This window comes from Dermacentor variabilis, chromosome 7, assembly GCF_050947875.1.
Source record: "Dermacentor variabilis isolate Ectoservices chromosome 7, ASM5094787v1, whole genome shotgun sequence".
Lineage (NCBI taxonomy): Eukaryota > Metazoa > Arthropoda > Arachnida > Ixodida > Ixodidae > Dermacentor > Dermacentor variabilis.
This window is the reverse complement of record NC_134574.1, coordinates 17,286,965-17,304,157: the sequence shown is the minus strand read 5'-3', so window position 1 is coordinate 17,304,157 and position 17,193 is coordinate 17,286,965. Positions and strand designations below refer to the sequence as shown.

At 47.3% G+C, this 17,193-nt stretch overlaps 1 protein-coding gene across 1 annotated transcript in view; it reads right to left on the bottom strand.

Moving 5' to 3' along the window:
- Cda5 (Chitin deacetylase-like 5) overlaps positions 1–17,193 on the bottom strand; it is a 345,833-nt gene that overhangs the window by 71,462 nt on the left and 257,178 nt on the right. Inside the window, exon 5 of the mRNA XM_075698287.1 lies at positions 7,256–7,452. Within this exon, the coding sequence (XP_075554402.1) occupies positions 7,256–7,452 (197 nt within the window). The remainder of the gene's footprint in view (positions 1–7,255; positions 7,453–17,193) is intronic.

Below are 17,193 nucleotides of genomic sequence, written 5' to 3'. Positions count from 1 at the left end.
CTTCTGAATCCATGTTGAGTCCTGCAAAAATATTATTCGTTTGAAGATAATCAATAAGCTCGTGTAGACTATATGCTCAACAGTTTTGCAGAATACTCTTGTTAGATAAATAGGTCTGTAGTTGCTGGTGCTTGCTTTATTTCCAGTTTTGAGTACAGAAACTATCTTTGCCCGCTTCCAGTCAGGGGGTAGTTCACCTTGTTGAAGGTACTTTATAAGAAACATATTCAAGTAAGGCGAAATCGAAGAACCATAGCTTTTTAGCCATGATTGAAAACTTTGAGTAAAGGGCAGAAGCTCCTTTGATATTCTGTAGCAGCAAAGTAAAACCATATTGACACGTGTACTTGTCTTTATCGGGCGACATGTTTTGCCGCCTAAGAAATGTTATCGCACAGCGCGGGATGCGCCTGCATGTATCCGAAGTTTCTGGAAAGTTATCGATGCTTTTATCCGCTGTCTGTTGTCGCCGAACCTTGTGTTATCTGATTTCATCGCTTGACACGAATGGTGTAGAACCTTGTAGAAGGCATGCGGGTCCCAACGATTAGTCTGGAACATTCGATAACTGCTGTATAAAAGCCGACGCGCTTGACCCGCTGATCAGATTTTCGACGATCGCCGAGCGTGTTCGCCGCTATCGTTGTGCTATAAGTGTAGCCTGTTTTGTGGGCACAGGTTCGCCCAATAAAAGTTAGTTTTGTCGTTCACAGTATTGCTACTGTGTTATTCAACGTCACCACCACGCGACGATATTCTGTAAAGGTTATGTCGTTCATCTGCGTAAAATTGGAGGACTCTGGAACTTCTATAAACGTATCGGTTGGTTGTGAGAACACAGACTGGAAGTATGATAAAACGGTCTGCATTTCGTTCAGCATTTCCAGCATAGTTCATTCCATCGATAACATCCGCAATCATGTTTTTGGTGCATTTTTTATTTTTTAGGTATTTCGAAAGTTTCTTTTGGGTTTCTTCTGACTTTTTCATAAAGTTCTGCACGTACAGGCTTTGTGCCCCCTCGTTTCTTTACCAATAATCTTGTTTTGTTCTATAAACTCGGAATGAAGTATTGGGCTCGGGGACTGACCGTACTTACGGAATAGACGACGACTTTTGTTCATCGAACCCCGGTTTCTTGTTGATCCACCGCTTATAGCTGCGGCGCTTTGTCGAAATGATATGGCTTGGGATGGGCGTCTAGGTTAGCGACATTCCATGCGGTGTTGATATTAAAGGATATGCAAAGTGACGGCAATTCCGGGAAAAATGCATCCAGTGCATGTGAAACGGAACAATAGTCACAACGTTCGTAAAAGAAAACTTTATGCGATGGAAAAATGCAACGACGCACTACAGCAGAGGATAATTTTGCCATAACCATTTCGTGGTCACATATGCCGGGAACTGTGATAGCTGAAGACAAAAAATCTCGATCGTTCGTGAAAAGTAGATCTAGTACATTTGCGCTGCTCGATCCCATTCTTGTTGGCATGTTTACGAAATGAAAAAGTGAATGAGCATCGATGAATTCACGAAAGGCGGTGTACAGGGGAGGTATGGTGATAAACTTCGGCATCAAATCCTCCCATTGAACATTTGGAAGGTTCAAATCCCCTCCGAGGAGGAGATATGGGACATTGAAACGCTTAATAAGATTTATTCATTTCAAATATAGGCTCCGCATTGCTCATTCCAAATGATCTCTCGAACGCACGAAGAGCCAAAGACGAACGATTTTGCAGTGATACTTTGCACCAAACTGTTTCGCATGAGTCCCTGTCCAGACTAATGTTAGCACTCTTTAGGCTGCCATAAAGCAGAACAAACACGCCTCCGCCATGTGTGTTGTGGCCTGTGCAATGCACGTTGTACTCAGGGGGACATATTTCACAATCGCTCATTGAACTGTCTTAACAAGGTTCCATTCCTTTAACAACGGGCGGTGAGGCCTTTTCGAGTAATGAATATAATTAATTTATGTTATTTTTCAGACTGCGGCAATTTACAATTATGCACACCAGATCATTCGTACCACTTGCTTTTTTCCTTTGCGATTTCTTTGGTGGCTGTTAAGATACTCTGGTCACGGTATTTGCTGCATAATCATATAAGAACTTTTGTTTGTCCATTGTAAGCTTGTTGCAACGTAGCTTAAGTTGTCTTAGACGTCCAAGGCGAAGGATGCCAGCTGTTTTCTTTCAAATTGAATACACCGTGAAAAGTCTTCACCTATACTGAAATCTCTATCTTTAATCTTTGTGCAAGCGGCATGTATACGTTGCTTATCTTTGAAAGATAACAGCTTCACTATTGACACGTGTACTTGCTTATATTTATCGGGCGACAACGTTTCACCGTCTGACAAGTGTTATCGCACAGCGCAGGTGTTGTTCAGGCGCTCACCCAAGCCATTCTGCAGTACAGTCAGATGAGGCACAGGAGGACAACTGCCCACTATTCGTCAGCCCACCGCAGACGAATGGTTTCACGGAGCGCCTGAACAAGACCCTCGCCAGCATGCTAGCAATGTTCGTCGACGTCGAACACGAGACCTGGGATGCCGTCTTGCCTTACGTAGCCTTCGCTTACAACACGGCAGTGCAAAGAACACAGATCACACCGTTTAAGCCGGTTTACGGCGGTAACCCGACGACGACGCTCGAAGCCATGCTGCCGCACGTCACTGACGAAGAGAATTTTGACGTAGCTACCTATGTCCAGCCGCCGAAGAAGCCCAACCGCTCGGCCACCTACGGATCAAGAACCAGCAGCGTACCGACAGCCGACACTACAACCTCCGACGACGCTTCGTCAAACACCAGCCCTGCGACCGTGTTTGGGTTTGGACCCCGATACACCTACGGGGACTCAGTGAGAAACCCTTGCAACGCTATTTCGGACCCTACAAGGTCATCCGACGTGTTGGCGCACTGGACTATGAGGTTGTGCCAGACAGCATTTCCCATTCACAGCGACGCTGCACACGATTTGAAGTGGCCCGCGTGGTGCGCCTTAAGTCCTTTTACGAACGCTGACGAACTTCCTCATTTTGTTGTTTTTTTGCTACGGATATATTTCTTTATTACTTTCGTATGTTTGCAGCATCGGGTCGATGCTATATAAGAGAGGGGTATTGACACGTGTACTTGCTTATCTTTATCGGGTGACTACGTTTCACCGCTTAACAAGTGTTATCGCACAGCACCGGACGCGCCTGCATGTATCGGAAGTTTCTGGAATGTTATCGATGGTTCCATCTGATGTCTCTCACCGAAACTTGTGTACTTCGATTGCATGTATACGCGACGCGAATAGTGTAGAACTTTGTGGAAGACACGTGGGTCCCATGGATTACTCTGGAACATTCGTCGACTGATGTAGAAAACCCACGCGCTTGACCCGCTGATCAGATTTTCGACGATCGCCGACTGTGTTCGCCGTTTTCGTTGAGCATTGAGTGTAGCCTGTGGTTTCTGGGCGCAGGTTCGCCGAATAAAGTTAGTTTCACCATTGACAGATTATTTGCTTTGTCCTGAACCGTCACTGCCACGTGACACTATTATTGGTCGGGTTTTGTCAGGTGCGTAACTAGCCAGCCAATGACTCCAGTCTACACAGTTAGGATCAATTTGTAGTCAGAGTTTCTCAGAGCAGAAAGTAACAATTTTTGTTCGGAATCAGGCCAACTATAGTTTTGCGCATCCTCGAGGCCATAGAAAATCAAGTTATTTCTTCCGAGACATACAATCATGATCGTCATGCAATGCCTGCAATGCCTGCAATCTTGAACGCACTTGATTTTTCCTGTTCAGTTATCGTTTGTTCGAGGGTCTCTCGAATTGAGCGAAGTTCACTTAAAAGTTCAGACTGCTTTTGTTGGATTGTGGGTATAGTGAAAATTATGTCGAACATTTGCTTTTCATGCTCTGCTGTAACGGACCCTAGATTTTCCTCGACGTCTCCGGCTAGCAACATTTTCTGGGTAAGGTACATTTCTATTAGACGCTTCACTGTCATGCACAACATTCGGTACAAACGCAAAACATGTATGGTGGGATCCGCTGCCGACGTTCGGAATAATTTTTCATTAACAAAGCGGCATGAAAAACCAACCTGAAAAAAAAGAAAGACGGCGTAAGCGTCCAGCTGCCATGTCGGCACCGGATCCCGAAGTGGTTTGCCAGAAGAGAGCCTTATATAGCTTACTACCGTCCAAGGTTGTCCATGGGTACCAGTTGGTGAATGTGGTTAGGAGCGCTGGCAGCGCTGTCGTGTCCAACGGTGGCTTGTCACACAGGCAAGCCGGGCACTTTTCGTCGACGAAAAAAAACGCCTTCCGGAGGGAGCAAGTTTTCGATACGGTGTCTTGAAGAACGGTAGTTATCTGCAGCAATTGAAGAAAAAGACGGCGTAAGCGTCGATGTGCCATGTCGGTGCCGGATCCCGAAGTGGCTTGCCAGAAGAGCACCTTATATAGCTTACTACCGTCCAAGGTTATCCATGGGTACCAGTTGGTGAATGTGGTTAGGAGCGCTGGCAGCGCTGTCGTGTCCAACGGTGGCTTGTCACACAGGCAAGCCGGGCAGATTTCGTCGACGAAAAAAAAACGCCTTCCGGAGGGAAGCACGTTTTCGATACGGTGTCTTGAAGAACGGTAGTTACCTGCAGCAATTGAAGAAAAAGACGGCGTAAGCGTCGAGCTGCCGTGTTGGTGCCGGATCCCGAAGTGGTTTGCCAGAAGAGAGCCTTATGTAGCTACTACCCCACAAGGTTGTCCAGGGTTACCAGTTCATGAATGTGGTGAGCAGCGTTGGCAGCGCTGTCGTGTCCAACGGTGGCCGGTCCCACATGCAAGCCGGGCAGATTTCTTCGATGGAAAAACGCCCTCCGAAAGGAAGCACGTTTCTGATAGGGTGTATTAAACGGTTGTTATCCGCAGCAACTGAAGAAAAAGACGGCGTAAGCGTCGAGCTGCCATGCCGGCGCCGGATCCCGAAGTGTTTTGCCAGAAGAGAGCCTCATGCGGCTTACTACGCTCCAAATTTGTCCAGGGTTACCTGTTGATGAATGTGGTGAGGACCAATGGCAGCACTGTCGTGTCCATCGTCGACGGAAAAAACGCCCTCCGGAAGGAAGCGCGTTTTCGATACGGTGTCTTGAAGAACGGTAGTTATCTGCTGCAACTGAAGAAAAAGACGGCGTAAGCGTCCAGCTACTATGTCGGCGCCGGATCGCGGTTTGTCCCGAATTCTGGTTGGTTTGTGGTTGGTTGGATTCGGTTTGGTTTGCAAACCGGATTCTCGGTTTGCAAACCACAGCGCTCGCGGCGTCTTCCAAGTGGAAGTATACATGGCGCAATGCATGAGCGTTCCAGTTGTTGAATGTCGAGATGGTTTCAAAAACCTCGAGCCAGGTTTCTGGGTCGTCAGACGAGGATCCACGGAAAATAGGTGGCTCCCTTGGCTGCTGCATGACGATGGCTGCAGGGGATGCTGCATCTCTCATCGTGGGTGCTGGCTTGACCTTGGTTTTCCTGGTCCTCGAGGGTAGAAGTCCGTAATCCGGGAGAAGGTCTTGTAGTCTGTACCTAACCCGATGGTTTGGGGCGACGCTGGCGTTGTTTTCGTGGTTAGGACTAGGGTCACGGCTTTGAGAAGGTGTCCAGAACGTAAACCCTGAAGCACCTCCACAAGACGTGGCGTTGCAGTGAGGGTGAAGAACTATCGTGGCACAACGCAAGTTACGAAATTAGCTGTTTATAGGGCAAACCTGTACCCAGCCAAACGAGTAACACTCAGCAGAATGATAGCGGCCAGCACACTCGCGGATTGTCGAAAATCTAATCTGCCCTTGAAGTGCTTCGGCTTGTGTTTATGACTAGTCGATGGTTCCAGCGTAATTGCTGGGGTTCGCATACCTCCAAGATAGTACAATGCCATTCACGTCGCACATGCAATCTAATTAAACAAGGTTCAGCGAGAACATACATAACAGATAGAATCAACAATAATATTAGAGTAAGCCCAGATCGTGCAGGCACGTCTTGTGCAGAGCGATAACATTAAGTTGTTTGACGGGGAAACGCAGTCCCCGGAAGAAGGATAAACAAGAACACGTGTCAATATCCGCTCGCGCTTAGCGACACTTACTAAAATGCACCGAGTGAATTGAGTACCTTTAGACGCACACATACTAGGTGGCTGTAAGTGTGAGGAAGTACGCACAGCTATCGGTGAGCGTGAGTCAGCAGTTTCCCATATTTTGCTGACACATTTTAGAGCAAGATTTCTACTAGAAACGGTAACGCTTATACGTCATACACGTAAGGTACATACTCATGTATGCTCATCAATTATTCTTAATAAAAATAAAATGGCGCAAAGAACAAGGCGCAGACAGAAGAAACGGAAAACTGGGTCAATTCGCCACCCTCGGTTCACTTTATGCACACTTGAAACTGCGCATTTAGTAGCAGTCTACCGCTATTCTTTTGACCGCAGGCCCAAATGAACATCAGAAATACATTAATTTTTCAACTAACAAAATGAACGGATTAATGTGTTGCAAACGTATAGCAGTGCCTTTGCTAGGCGCTCAGGAAAGTAAGAATGTTAGCGACTAGAAGAGCAACTAGAGTGACTTGAATCAACTAACACTTGCGGAGACGACGTGCAGAACGTCCTGAGATGGACATCATACGGTGGCCCAAGTGAGTTTTCGAAAAAGTTTTATCGAATAAAGCTCAAGACCAAGGCTGCCAGAAAGATTTTCACTATTACATGTCCAGCTGACCCGAACAATTCTATTTTTAGCATCCTAATTTACATCGTCGACTTTACTTCACTGTTCAAGGTGCGTCTTACTGAAACATAGGGCCGCTCGTGTCACGCTACAGCTGCAGTTGTGTAAAGTATTAAACCAAGGTAAAATGCTCAAGCAAGCAGAAAGAATATGGGACACGATAAGCGTCAATTTAACCCCTGCAACAGCCAGATAAAGCTTTCTCTTCACTGCACTAACCTTAACTGCGCGCAAAAGACTGCGCGCTTTTTTTCAAATAAATAAAATCCGAAATCAGTGAAAATGAACAGTGAAGGTGCTACATGCAAGAAATCAGTCTCGCCATTCCGGCTCAAAAATGTTTGATCGTAGCAAGAGCACTAAACGCCAAGCAACTTACAACGGCAGTAACTCCTTGTTATCAAGTTTCCTTTCTCACCAAAGTGCGTATAGATGATGTGCAAACACTCACGTGACGGTGTGCGAGGCCATCTCGTGTCCCTTGGAATATAGAGTCTGCACTTGGCCGTAGTCGGTCCATTCATGTGACACGTAGAAGGTTCCGCGGATCGGGCAGCCATTGGGGTTCCTGCGGCCCGTATCGAAGATTTCCGTGTAGTGGTCGAAGTTCAAATCGTTCACCGCATCGTCGAATGTAAGAAGCACCACCTGCACACAACACGTCTCTTTCTGTCTTTGCTGTGGTCAAGAGTCGAAAGTCGCAGAAAGGCATATTGTCAAGAAAGCTAGCTTTTGCCAAATATTAAGGTCACAAAAAGTTCTCTCGATTGCAATATTTGCAGTCCTGGGTGTGTACCGGTCGAATTTACTCTACTAAGGTCGTCGAGCAATTGCACGCTAACAAAGTACCGGAAAACAGCTCGAAGCAATTGGATACACCTTTGTTTGAGTCTTCGATCTCCGCGACAAACACCACTGTAATACTTATCTGCCTGACAGCGAGACCGCGCTAGCGCTACACATGCTTTCTCTCCACTGCAAAGGTAATATAACAAGACGAGACGCCAGAATGAGAACACAAAGTACACAGAAGCTAATTTACGAGAAAAGGGCACACAACATATTTTTGTATCCACCGGCGTGCCACAAACCTGACACACAAAGTAACGAATCCACGCATATCAATAAGACATGCTCAGAACAGCGATAATTTTGCCTCTTGACGGGACTAGTCGCTAATGTTTAAGAAAGCCTACTTCATTCACAAACAAGAAGTGCTTAGGGATGAATAGTGAAAATCCGCAATCTTCGATAATTTCCGGATGCCTTAGGGACGCACGTGCTCTGATGCTACCTTTTGTGGTCTACACATCATGGTTTTGGTATGCAGGAAATTACGAGTGCGCGTCCTTGTGTTATAAATTTTGGCTTGCAATATCACTTCAGCGCTTACTGTACACGGAAGCCCAGCTTATCGTTACATGTTATGATGAATTTGTTGTTTTATGGCTCAAGGGCCGAATATGACCAAAGAGTGCCAAGCTACATGTTACATGTTATAAGAACTGGTCGTATGCTGCAGGTAGCGCTCTACTTCATTGCCAAAGAGAAGGGTGTTCCAAATCAAACTTTTTTTTAGCAAGATCATCTTATTCATGCAGGTTTGCCATTGAAGAATATAAAAAAGCAACAGTCGAGGAGGACAGAAACGGGAAGTCTTTCGTTGTTCCTTGCCCTTTATGGGCCATCAACTGTGGCACTTTTGAACTCCTTGAGCGAACAGGTACCTTGGTATAGGAAGTCAGGTAGAATGTTTGCTTTGGCTAGCTGAAACAGCCTGAAATATATGGATGACACGTGTTGATTTGTACGTCTTTAGCCCTGTTTTAGAATAATGATCGCCATACCTTGAAGCAAGTTGTCTAGTGCGAGTTACGCAAGCCGGGCTTCACAAGCTAGCTTAGCTATTCGCTGACGCAATTCCTAGCGATACCAATGAAACCGCGGACTGTCTAAATGAAATGATTCTGCACAAATAGTATGTGTTGGTAGGCTAATAACATACAGCCATGTTCCCGTAAATGAGATAGCTGTCGTATGTAGTGCTTAGAAAACCAACAAAATGCGACGAAGTAAGGACGCAGCGTCCGCAAGGACTATGGTACCACGCGTTTCACTACTTCAATGGCCTCTACAATCGCCAAGCAACTTGCAGAAATGCCATTGAACAGCACGTCCTAACGCATAAGAAATTAGGGCAAGTCATAAAGAGACTTAGTGATGGTGCATATTGTCAAGTTGTGGTGACAACAAAGAACGCAGTAGGAAAACTCAATTATGAAATGATCCCTTTATTGGGCATACTTGTGCCCAGCAACACAAGGAAAATTCAAGCACGAGTGGCGAGCAAAATGTAAGCAACGCAAAAACACTTGTGTACCGTGCATTGGGCGTGTCATGGAATAAGAGACGGAGAACTTTTAACTTATGGAAAAATGACAGACATCCATGCGCTTCCAGCGCATCAAGAATACTCCTGTATTTTTTACTAGAAGATATTGGAAAGGGGAGAGAGTAGAGATGAGGGGAAAGTCATAATACACCGTGCCAAACAGGCATTATTGCACCCCGCATGTGCGAGAATCCGCTCCAGACCTGGAAGGCACCACCGCACCGCTGGTCGCTGCTCGCAGATCGTGCTCGCCAGTAATACACGCAGGTTGAGCGGTATCAAGTGTCCGGTGCCTCTGGGGGGGGAGTACTCCTTGCTACATTGTCAGCGGCCCCCAGCTCGGGGGGGGGGGGTCTTCTTCTCAAGAATGGAGGATATACAACAATCTGTCCCGGATGAGCGAACTATTATTGAGCTCATTGCTCCACAATCTCCAAGGGATACAGCAGCTCTATCGGTCGCTTCATCTCGGTCCCCCCATTTATTGCCAGTTTGCAGGACCGCAATCTGCTGTCTCTACCCTTAAATGTTTCCTTAATTCTGGCGGTCTTCCACACGTGGCGTTTCAAGCGGTCTTCCCTCAGGAGCACCAAGGCGCTTTTCTTCAGATCACTCGAAGTCGTTGGTCGACACATATGTGCCGATCTGAGCTCCAATAAGTAGTGTTTCCGCCATCATCTCCATAAATCATCGGCCATGGCAGTCCGGTACTTCCAGTGTCGTGAGAGATGCATGCTACCGCCAGGAATTTCGTCCGGCAGCAGGTACGGAGGAAGGTCGTCAACTTTCTTCCGACAAAGAAGTACACCGGTGACAGTGGTGGTGGCTCTTGAGCATCACCATATATGAAAGTCAAAAGGCGTCAGTTGATCATGGCCTCCACCTCATAAAGAACGGTGGTCAGTTCTTTGAAATTCAAGCTGCTCAGACCTAACATCTTTCGCAATGCTACTTTTCCAGATCGCACTATCCGCTCCCAGAATCCGCCTCACCAAGCTGCTGGTTCAACAATAAACTTCCATCGATCTGATTTCCGGCGAAGTATGACTGCAATTCCTCGACTTGCAACAGCATGAACATGGCCTTTAGATCCCTGGCTGCACGCTTGAATGTGAGCGCGTTGTCTGAATACACCGTCGAGCAAATTCCACGGCGTGCCACAAAGCGCCTAAAGGCCAAGAGGAAGGCTGTAGCCGACAGGTCGCTGACGAGGTGGGCGGCACGTGTCACAGCACAGGTGAAAATAGCGATGTAGTATTTTTTGCTGTCGCATGACTGTTGACAAATCAAGGGTCCTGCAAAATCGATGCCAACGGTGTCGAACGGGTTTCCCTTTGTCACTCTGTCAGCTGCAAGTGGTGCTACTGGTTCCGTAGCTGGAGGGCAACTTTGTTTGCGACAAACAAGGAACTTCTTGATAACTTTCTCTACGCCCTAACGTTCTCGGATAATCCAATACGATTCTCGCAGCTGAGCTAGAGTATCGCGTACGCCCGTGTTCTGCATTCTCAAGTTTTCCTTCCGTATGAGCAGTGACGTGAGGGGGTGATTTCCAGGGAAAACGATGGGATGCTTAGTCTCTTCGTTGTTATCACTGAATTGCAAGCGTCCACCAACTCGCACGAGGCCCTATTTGTCAAAGTACGGGTTGAAAGGCAAAAGAGCTCTCCTCTTTTGCCTTTCAACCCGTGCAGCGACCCTCTCGTGCAGCGGTCTTTGATTCTTCAGGTTTGAAATGTCGTCGCTGAAAGCATCTTCTTGAGCATTAGCCAACCAGTATCTTTCGGCGCCGATTACTTCTTCAGCTCGTAATGGGCCGATCGTCTTTCCTTCTTTGTTGTGGCAGTTGTCGACAAAGCGCGGACCCAAGCGGTTACTCGCACGACTCTGCTGAATGAGCTGTAATTCTCAACATTGAGAATTGCCATGGACGACTATGACACTATGGGCATTACCGTCACCTTTCACCTTCCATTTGGCACTCCCCAGCCTTCGAGCTAGGCTCAATTATCGTTGGCCAACGCGTGTCACCCTCCTGAAGCCAACGGGGTCTTTTCCACCACAATTCGCTTTCCCGCAGGGCCGATGGGAGAATACCGAATATAGAATACAGAGAATACAGCAGGGTTGTCTGAACCTGGGCAGTGTTTCCAATCCCTGGGATCTGTCAGCGCTTGTAACTCTGAGACTTCATTTGCCACGAAGGGCTTCCACCTGGCAGCGTTTCTCTTGATCCAGTACATAGCTACTGTAGAGCCAGTCCAGAGGATGGTAGCAACGTTCTTCAGATCCCAAGGCCATAGCAACGTATTGGCATAGTCACGCGCCAACAAGGGCTCCCATCAGCTCCAATCGGGGTAGCGAGAGGCTTTTCAAAGGGGCTACTCTTAGTTTGACCATGACCAAGCTGACATTTATTAGTCCAAACCAGACTTGGTCACGATATAGGCGACAGCACCATAGGCCTTCAGGCTTGCGTCACAGAAAACATGCACCACTTTCTCCGTATCATCATTTTTAAAGTCTACCGCTATCAGTCTTAGAATAGACACTCCTTCAATGCATGGAAGCTCCTTACACCACCAGTCCCACTCAGGCTGCAATGTTTCAGGCAAAGGGTCGTCCCAACCAATTCACAACTGCCACAACTTATGGAACATTACCTTTACGCATAATGTTGTGAAAGCAACATATCGAAACGGATCAAAAATTCTTGGCGAGACCTGCCGCACAAATCTCTTGTTGTCGGCTCTTGCGAAGAGGAAAGCGACGAGTGAAGTTAGGTTGTATTCAAAGTGGTCAGTTTGAGCATTCCAACCTTCTCCCAATACCTTTGTAGCTGCAGCATGTCCAGCATCAGCGTTCGTTCTTTCCACATTGCCATTTTCTAAAAAGTTGACGAGATCACGGTCATTCGAGATCCACTTGGGTAGCCGCATCCCTGCTTGAGACAACATATCTTTTGATTCCTGACACAAGACTTTACCCTTGTCAAGGCTGTCAACACCAGTTACAAGGTGGTCCACGTAAAGATGCTTGCGCAGGTACGCGCAGTTTGAGCATACCGTTCCGGCAAGCCTTCAAGATGATGTTGCAACGTTGCAGCCAAGAGAAATGGGCTCTACGTGACACCGAACCGCACGCGAGTCATCCTATAGGTCACTACAGCTGGAAGTTCTTCCCCTCTATTTGGCGTCATTGCGTACCAGGGGAACTGCACAGCGTTCCGATCGCCCTCTGATAGTAATATTTGGAGAAAGGACGTTTCAATATCCGCAACGGTTGCGACGTTGTAAGAGCGGAAATTGATAAGCAGATGAATGAGCTCTGGGTTTAGGTTTGGGCCACTTTCCACAACATTGTTCACTGAGAGGCGATTTTTGCCACTTGATGATGCATCGAATACTACACTCGGTTTTGTCGTCTGGCTTTCGTGACGAACTGCTGATGTGGCATATAGTACACCGGACCTTCCAACGTGCCGTAACCCTTGCTGGCTGGCTCTGCATAGCCCTTTTCTATGTAGTCTCTTATGCAGGCGTCGTATTCCCTAATCAACGAATCTCCTTCCAAGAGGCGCGTTGTCTGGGCTTTAAGACGCCTTGCTGCGCACTCGTAGTTGTCGCCAAACTCGTAAACCATCAAATTCCAAGGGAACAACATCTTATAGTGGCCATTCTCAAAGTTGACGGTTTCCTTATAGTGCTGAAGGACCGCGTCCTCGTGACGAACTGGCTCAGGTTCCTTGATACCGATGTGCTCGAGCTCCCAGAAAGACTTTAGGTGTGCTGATATTTCCTTGTCAATTTGTTCATTCACTCGTATCCGTATCACGCCAGCAGCCGACGAGCGGAGTCCTGTTGACTTCCTTGTGCCGACCTGGCCCTGAACTGTCCATCCGAATACAGTCTCCACTGCCGTCTATTTGGAGCTGAGACGCTTAGTGGATCCCCTGACAATTTCCCACTAATGATCAGTGCCTATCAAAAGGTCAATATTTTCACTTTCGCCGCCCTGCGAGGCGTCTGTGACTTGGAAGTGATATCTTGAAGGTTGAAGTAGAACAGAATTTGACGGAGTAGCCATGATATCTGCACAGATGCAAGGAACTTCCAGCGCTTCCACTCGCACTCCTTTTCCGTCGTACTGGCTTTTGGGCCACAGCTCCACTCGACGCGTTTTTGTGCGTGTCATGAGCCAATAAAGGAAGAAAGAAGGAAGGAAAAGCTGAAAATAAGAAGAAAACAAGAAGACACAAGAAGTCGATGGCAGAAATAAAGAAAAACCAAGACAGAAAATAAGAGCCGTCGAATAAAAAGAATACAATATGAAATCAGAAGCGCAGAAGTGCACGCGCAGCTACGTGGCCAATGGGAAAAGGGACACGTAGCTGAAGAGAGCGGCCCAGCTACGCTCTGGGACGAAGGCGGGGAGAAGGGGGCTGGAGGCCGAAACGGACGGGTGGATCGGGGAGACGGCGGCAACCCAGTGGATGCAGTTCTTCAACTGCCGCGTCCACGACCCGCGAGCTGAATGGACCTCCCACCGGAAGCCGCAGCTACAGGCTGGCGGCGCCGCTTCCCGGATTGCTTGCGGCTACGATGCGCAGCTTGCGGAGTTGGCCGGGCGATCCAGGCGCCTAAGTCACTCCACCCTCTTGACCCTCTGACCAGGCCAACCGTGGACCGAACGTCGGACACAGCGACGTCGAGTCTACGACGCATCGTCGGGCCCGACGACGTGTCATCGGAAGCAGCGACTACGAGGTGACGTGGCCACGTCGATAGACTTTATGTAAATATTTTCAACTTCATAATACCTCGTGTGCGAAGACTTAAGACAATATTTTAAATTAACTAGCTTTGTATATAGTTTGTCGTATGTTAGGGCTTTGACATTTGGATGGCAAAGCGTGCTTTCTGGATATATGTATTTTTCTTATGCTCATGCCCCATAAAGACTTTTCCTAACTCAAACGTTCCTTGCGTCGTGTTTACTTACCACCCTGAGACCGTGACAGCTCACCAAAGGCAAATATTTTTAACTCCTCTTCCCCCAGCACCTTTAACTGCAGCTTTTCGGATAGGTTGCGATGGATGAAGGTTCGTTGACTGACAGAAGTGCCTGACAGAAGTGACAGAAGTGCCTGACAAGTGTACGTTCATGTGCACCCTCTGTCCAAGATCGCGCTCTCTGTAGGAGAAAGTGCTGCTCTCCAGTGCACATCAAGTTATCTACCGTGCCTAATGAGGACTTCAACACCGTGGCTTGCTCAATCACTGGTGACGAAGATACATCCCCTTCATCAATGTTGCGGTGTCTCCTAAAGTGAGGGTCACACATTGTCGTTAAGTGTCTGCCCTTGCAATGCGCACACCTGAGCCACTTAGCATTACGGCATTCTCTTCTCGCGTGTCCCCCTTGTTGTGCACCGGAAACACCGATAGTCACTCTTCAGCACCTCTCTTATCCGCCACACACATCTTTGCGTTGCAGTTGCCGGCCTGATGGCCGTTCGAATTGCAAAATAGACACCCTGTGCTCTCCTTGATCGTGGTGTGCAGTGCCACTGCAGTAGGCCTGTTCGCCGTTTTAGCGTTGCTGTTGCGCCTTTCCTTTACCAATTCGGCACTGTTGTCTCTCGGAGCTTCGGCCCGCTGTATGATCTCCCACGTCGCAACCTCTTTTCTCAAAAAACGCAGGAGCTCCTCTAGCTCACTTCCCTCGTTCATAGCCTCGTTTTCTCGTTGGTATTCCAGACGAAGGTCGGCAGGCACCGCTTTCTTTATTGCGGTCAGTAACAAAGTTTCATAAGTGCCAACACTCACGCCTAATGAAGTGAGGCTGCGTACACCTGTCTCTACTTCGTCGACGAGGCTGCGCAGTTGACCGTAAGTCAAACATTGGGTGGATGTTAAGTAGCCGTGTCATGTGGTCTTCTATAACCCCTTTCTGCGGAACCTCTCCTTTAATAGCGAGAGAGCAACATTGTAGTTGCCTTCCGACAAGTCCTGCTACCGCAGCCACCGCCTTCCCTTTCAAGTAGCTGTTGAGGTACTTGAATTTGTCTACGTTTGAGAGGTTCTGGTAAGCGTTGATAGTCGACTCAAACTGACTCCAGAACCCTTGCCACTCTCGAATCTCTCAGTTGAATTTGCTGATTTCGAGCTTTGGCAGCTATACGGTGGGGCGTATTTGCGAATCGTTTGCGCCAGTTTCTTTCTTATCTGAGGCGTTTAGTTTGCAATCTGATGAAGCATTTGTGCAGCTGAAGTCGCGTAGGATGCGTTGAACCTTTTGTTTTCGCCACACTGATCTTTTCTCTGTACATTTCGGAGCATGCAACTTCCTCTTCGAAAGCTTCATCTTCAACGCCTTTTTCTATGACGCAATCTAGCTCTCTCAGTGAGTCCTCTTTAAGAGAAAGAAGAGTTGTCTTTTCTTCCAGCTCACCGATTGATGCGCTGCCATCTGTGGTGGGTACTTCGTTGAGCAGCTTGGTTGTAGATGTTCGCACCATGGCCCTTATTCGCTTGATTCTGTCGATATCCATCTTTTGACGTTCCAATTCCCGGGTTTCGGCACCAAGATGTTGTGGAATAAGAGACGGAGAACTTTCGATTTATGGAAAAATGACAGACGTCCGTGCGCTTCGAGTGCACCAAGAAGACCCCTTTATCTTTTACTAGAAGGTATGGAAAAGGGGAGAGAGTAGAGAGAAGGGGAAAGCAATAATAATAATAATAATCATCATCATCATCATCAGCCTGGTTACGCCCACTGCAGGGCAAAGGCCTCTCCCATACTTCTCCAACAACCCCGGTCATGTACTAATTGTGGCCATGCCGTCCCTGCAAACTTCTTAATCTCATCCGCCCACCTAACATTCTGCCTCCCCCTGCTACGCTTCCCTTCCCTTGGGATCCAGTCCGTAACCCTTAATGACCATCGGTTATCGTCCCTCCTCATTACATGTCCTGCCCATGCCCATTTCTTTTTCTTGATTTCAACTAAGATGTCATTAACTCGCGTTTGTTCCCTCACCCAATCTGCTCTTTTCTTATCCCTTAACGTTACACCTATCATTCTTCTTTCCATAGCTCGTTGTGTCGTCCTCAATTTGAGTAGAACCCTTTTAGTAAGCCTCCAGGTTTCTGCCCCGTAGGTGAGTACTGGTAAGACACAGCTATTATATACTTTTCTGTTGAGGGATAATGGCAACCTGCTATTCATGATATGGGAATGCCTGCCAAACGCACCCCAGCCCATTCTTATTCTTCTGATTATTTCCGTCTCATGATCCGGATCCGCCGTCACTACCTGCCCTAAGTAGATGTATCCCCTTACGACTTCCAGTGCATCGCTGCCTATTGTAAATTGCTGTTCTCTCCCGAGACTGTTAAGCATTACTTTAGTTTTCTGCAGATTAATTTTTAGACCCACTCTTCTGCTTTGCCTCTCCAGGTCAGTGAGCATGCATTGCAATTGGTCCCCTGAGTTACTAAGCAAGGCAATATCATCAGCGAATCGCAAGTTACTAAGGTATTCTCCATTCACTTTTATCCCCAATTCTTCCCAATCCAGGTCTCTGAATACCTCCTGTAAACACGCTGTGAATAGCATTGGAGATATCGTATCTCCCTGCCTGACGCCTTTCTTTATTGGGATTTTGTTGCTTGCTTTATGGAGGACTACGGTGGCTGTGGAGCCGCTATAGATATCTTCCAGTATTTTTACATATGGCTCATCTACACCCTGATTCCGTAATGCCTCCATGACTGCTGAGGTTTCGACTGAATCAAACTCTTTCTCGTAATCAATGAAAGCTATATATAAGGATTGGTTATATTCTGCACATTTCTCTATCACTTGATTGATAGTGTGAATATGGTCTATTGTTGAGTAGCCTTTACGGAATCCTGCCTGGTCCTTTGGTTGACAGAAGTCTAAGGTGTTCCTGATTCTATTTGCAATTACCTTAGTAAATACTTTGTAGG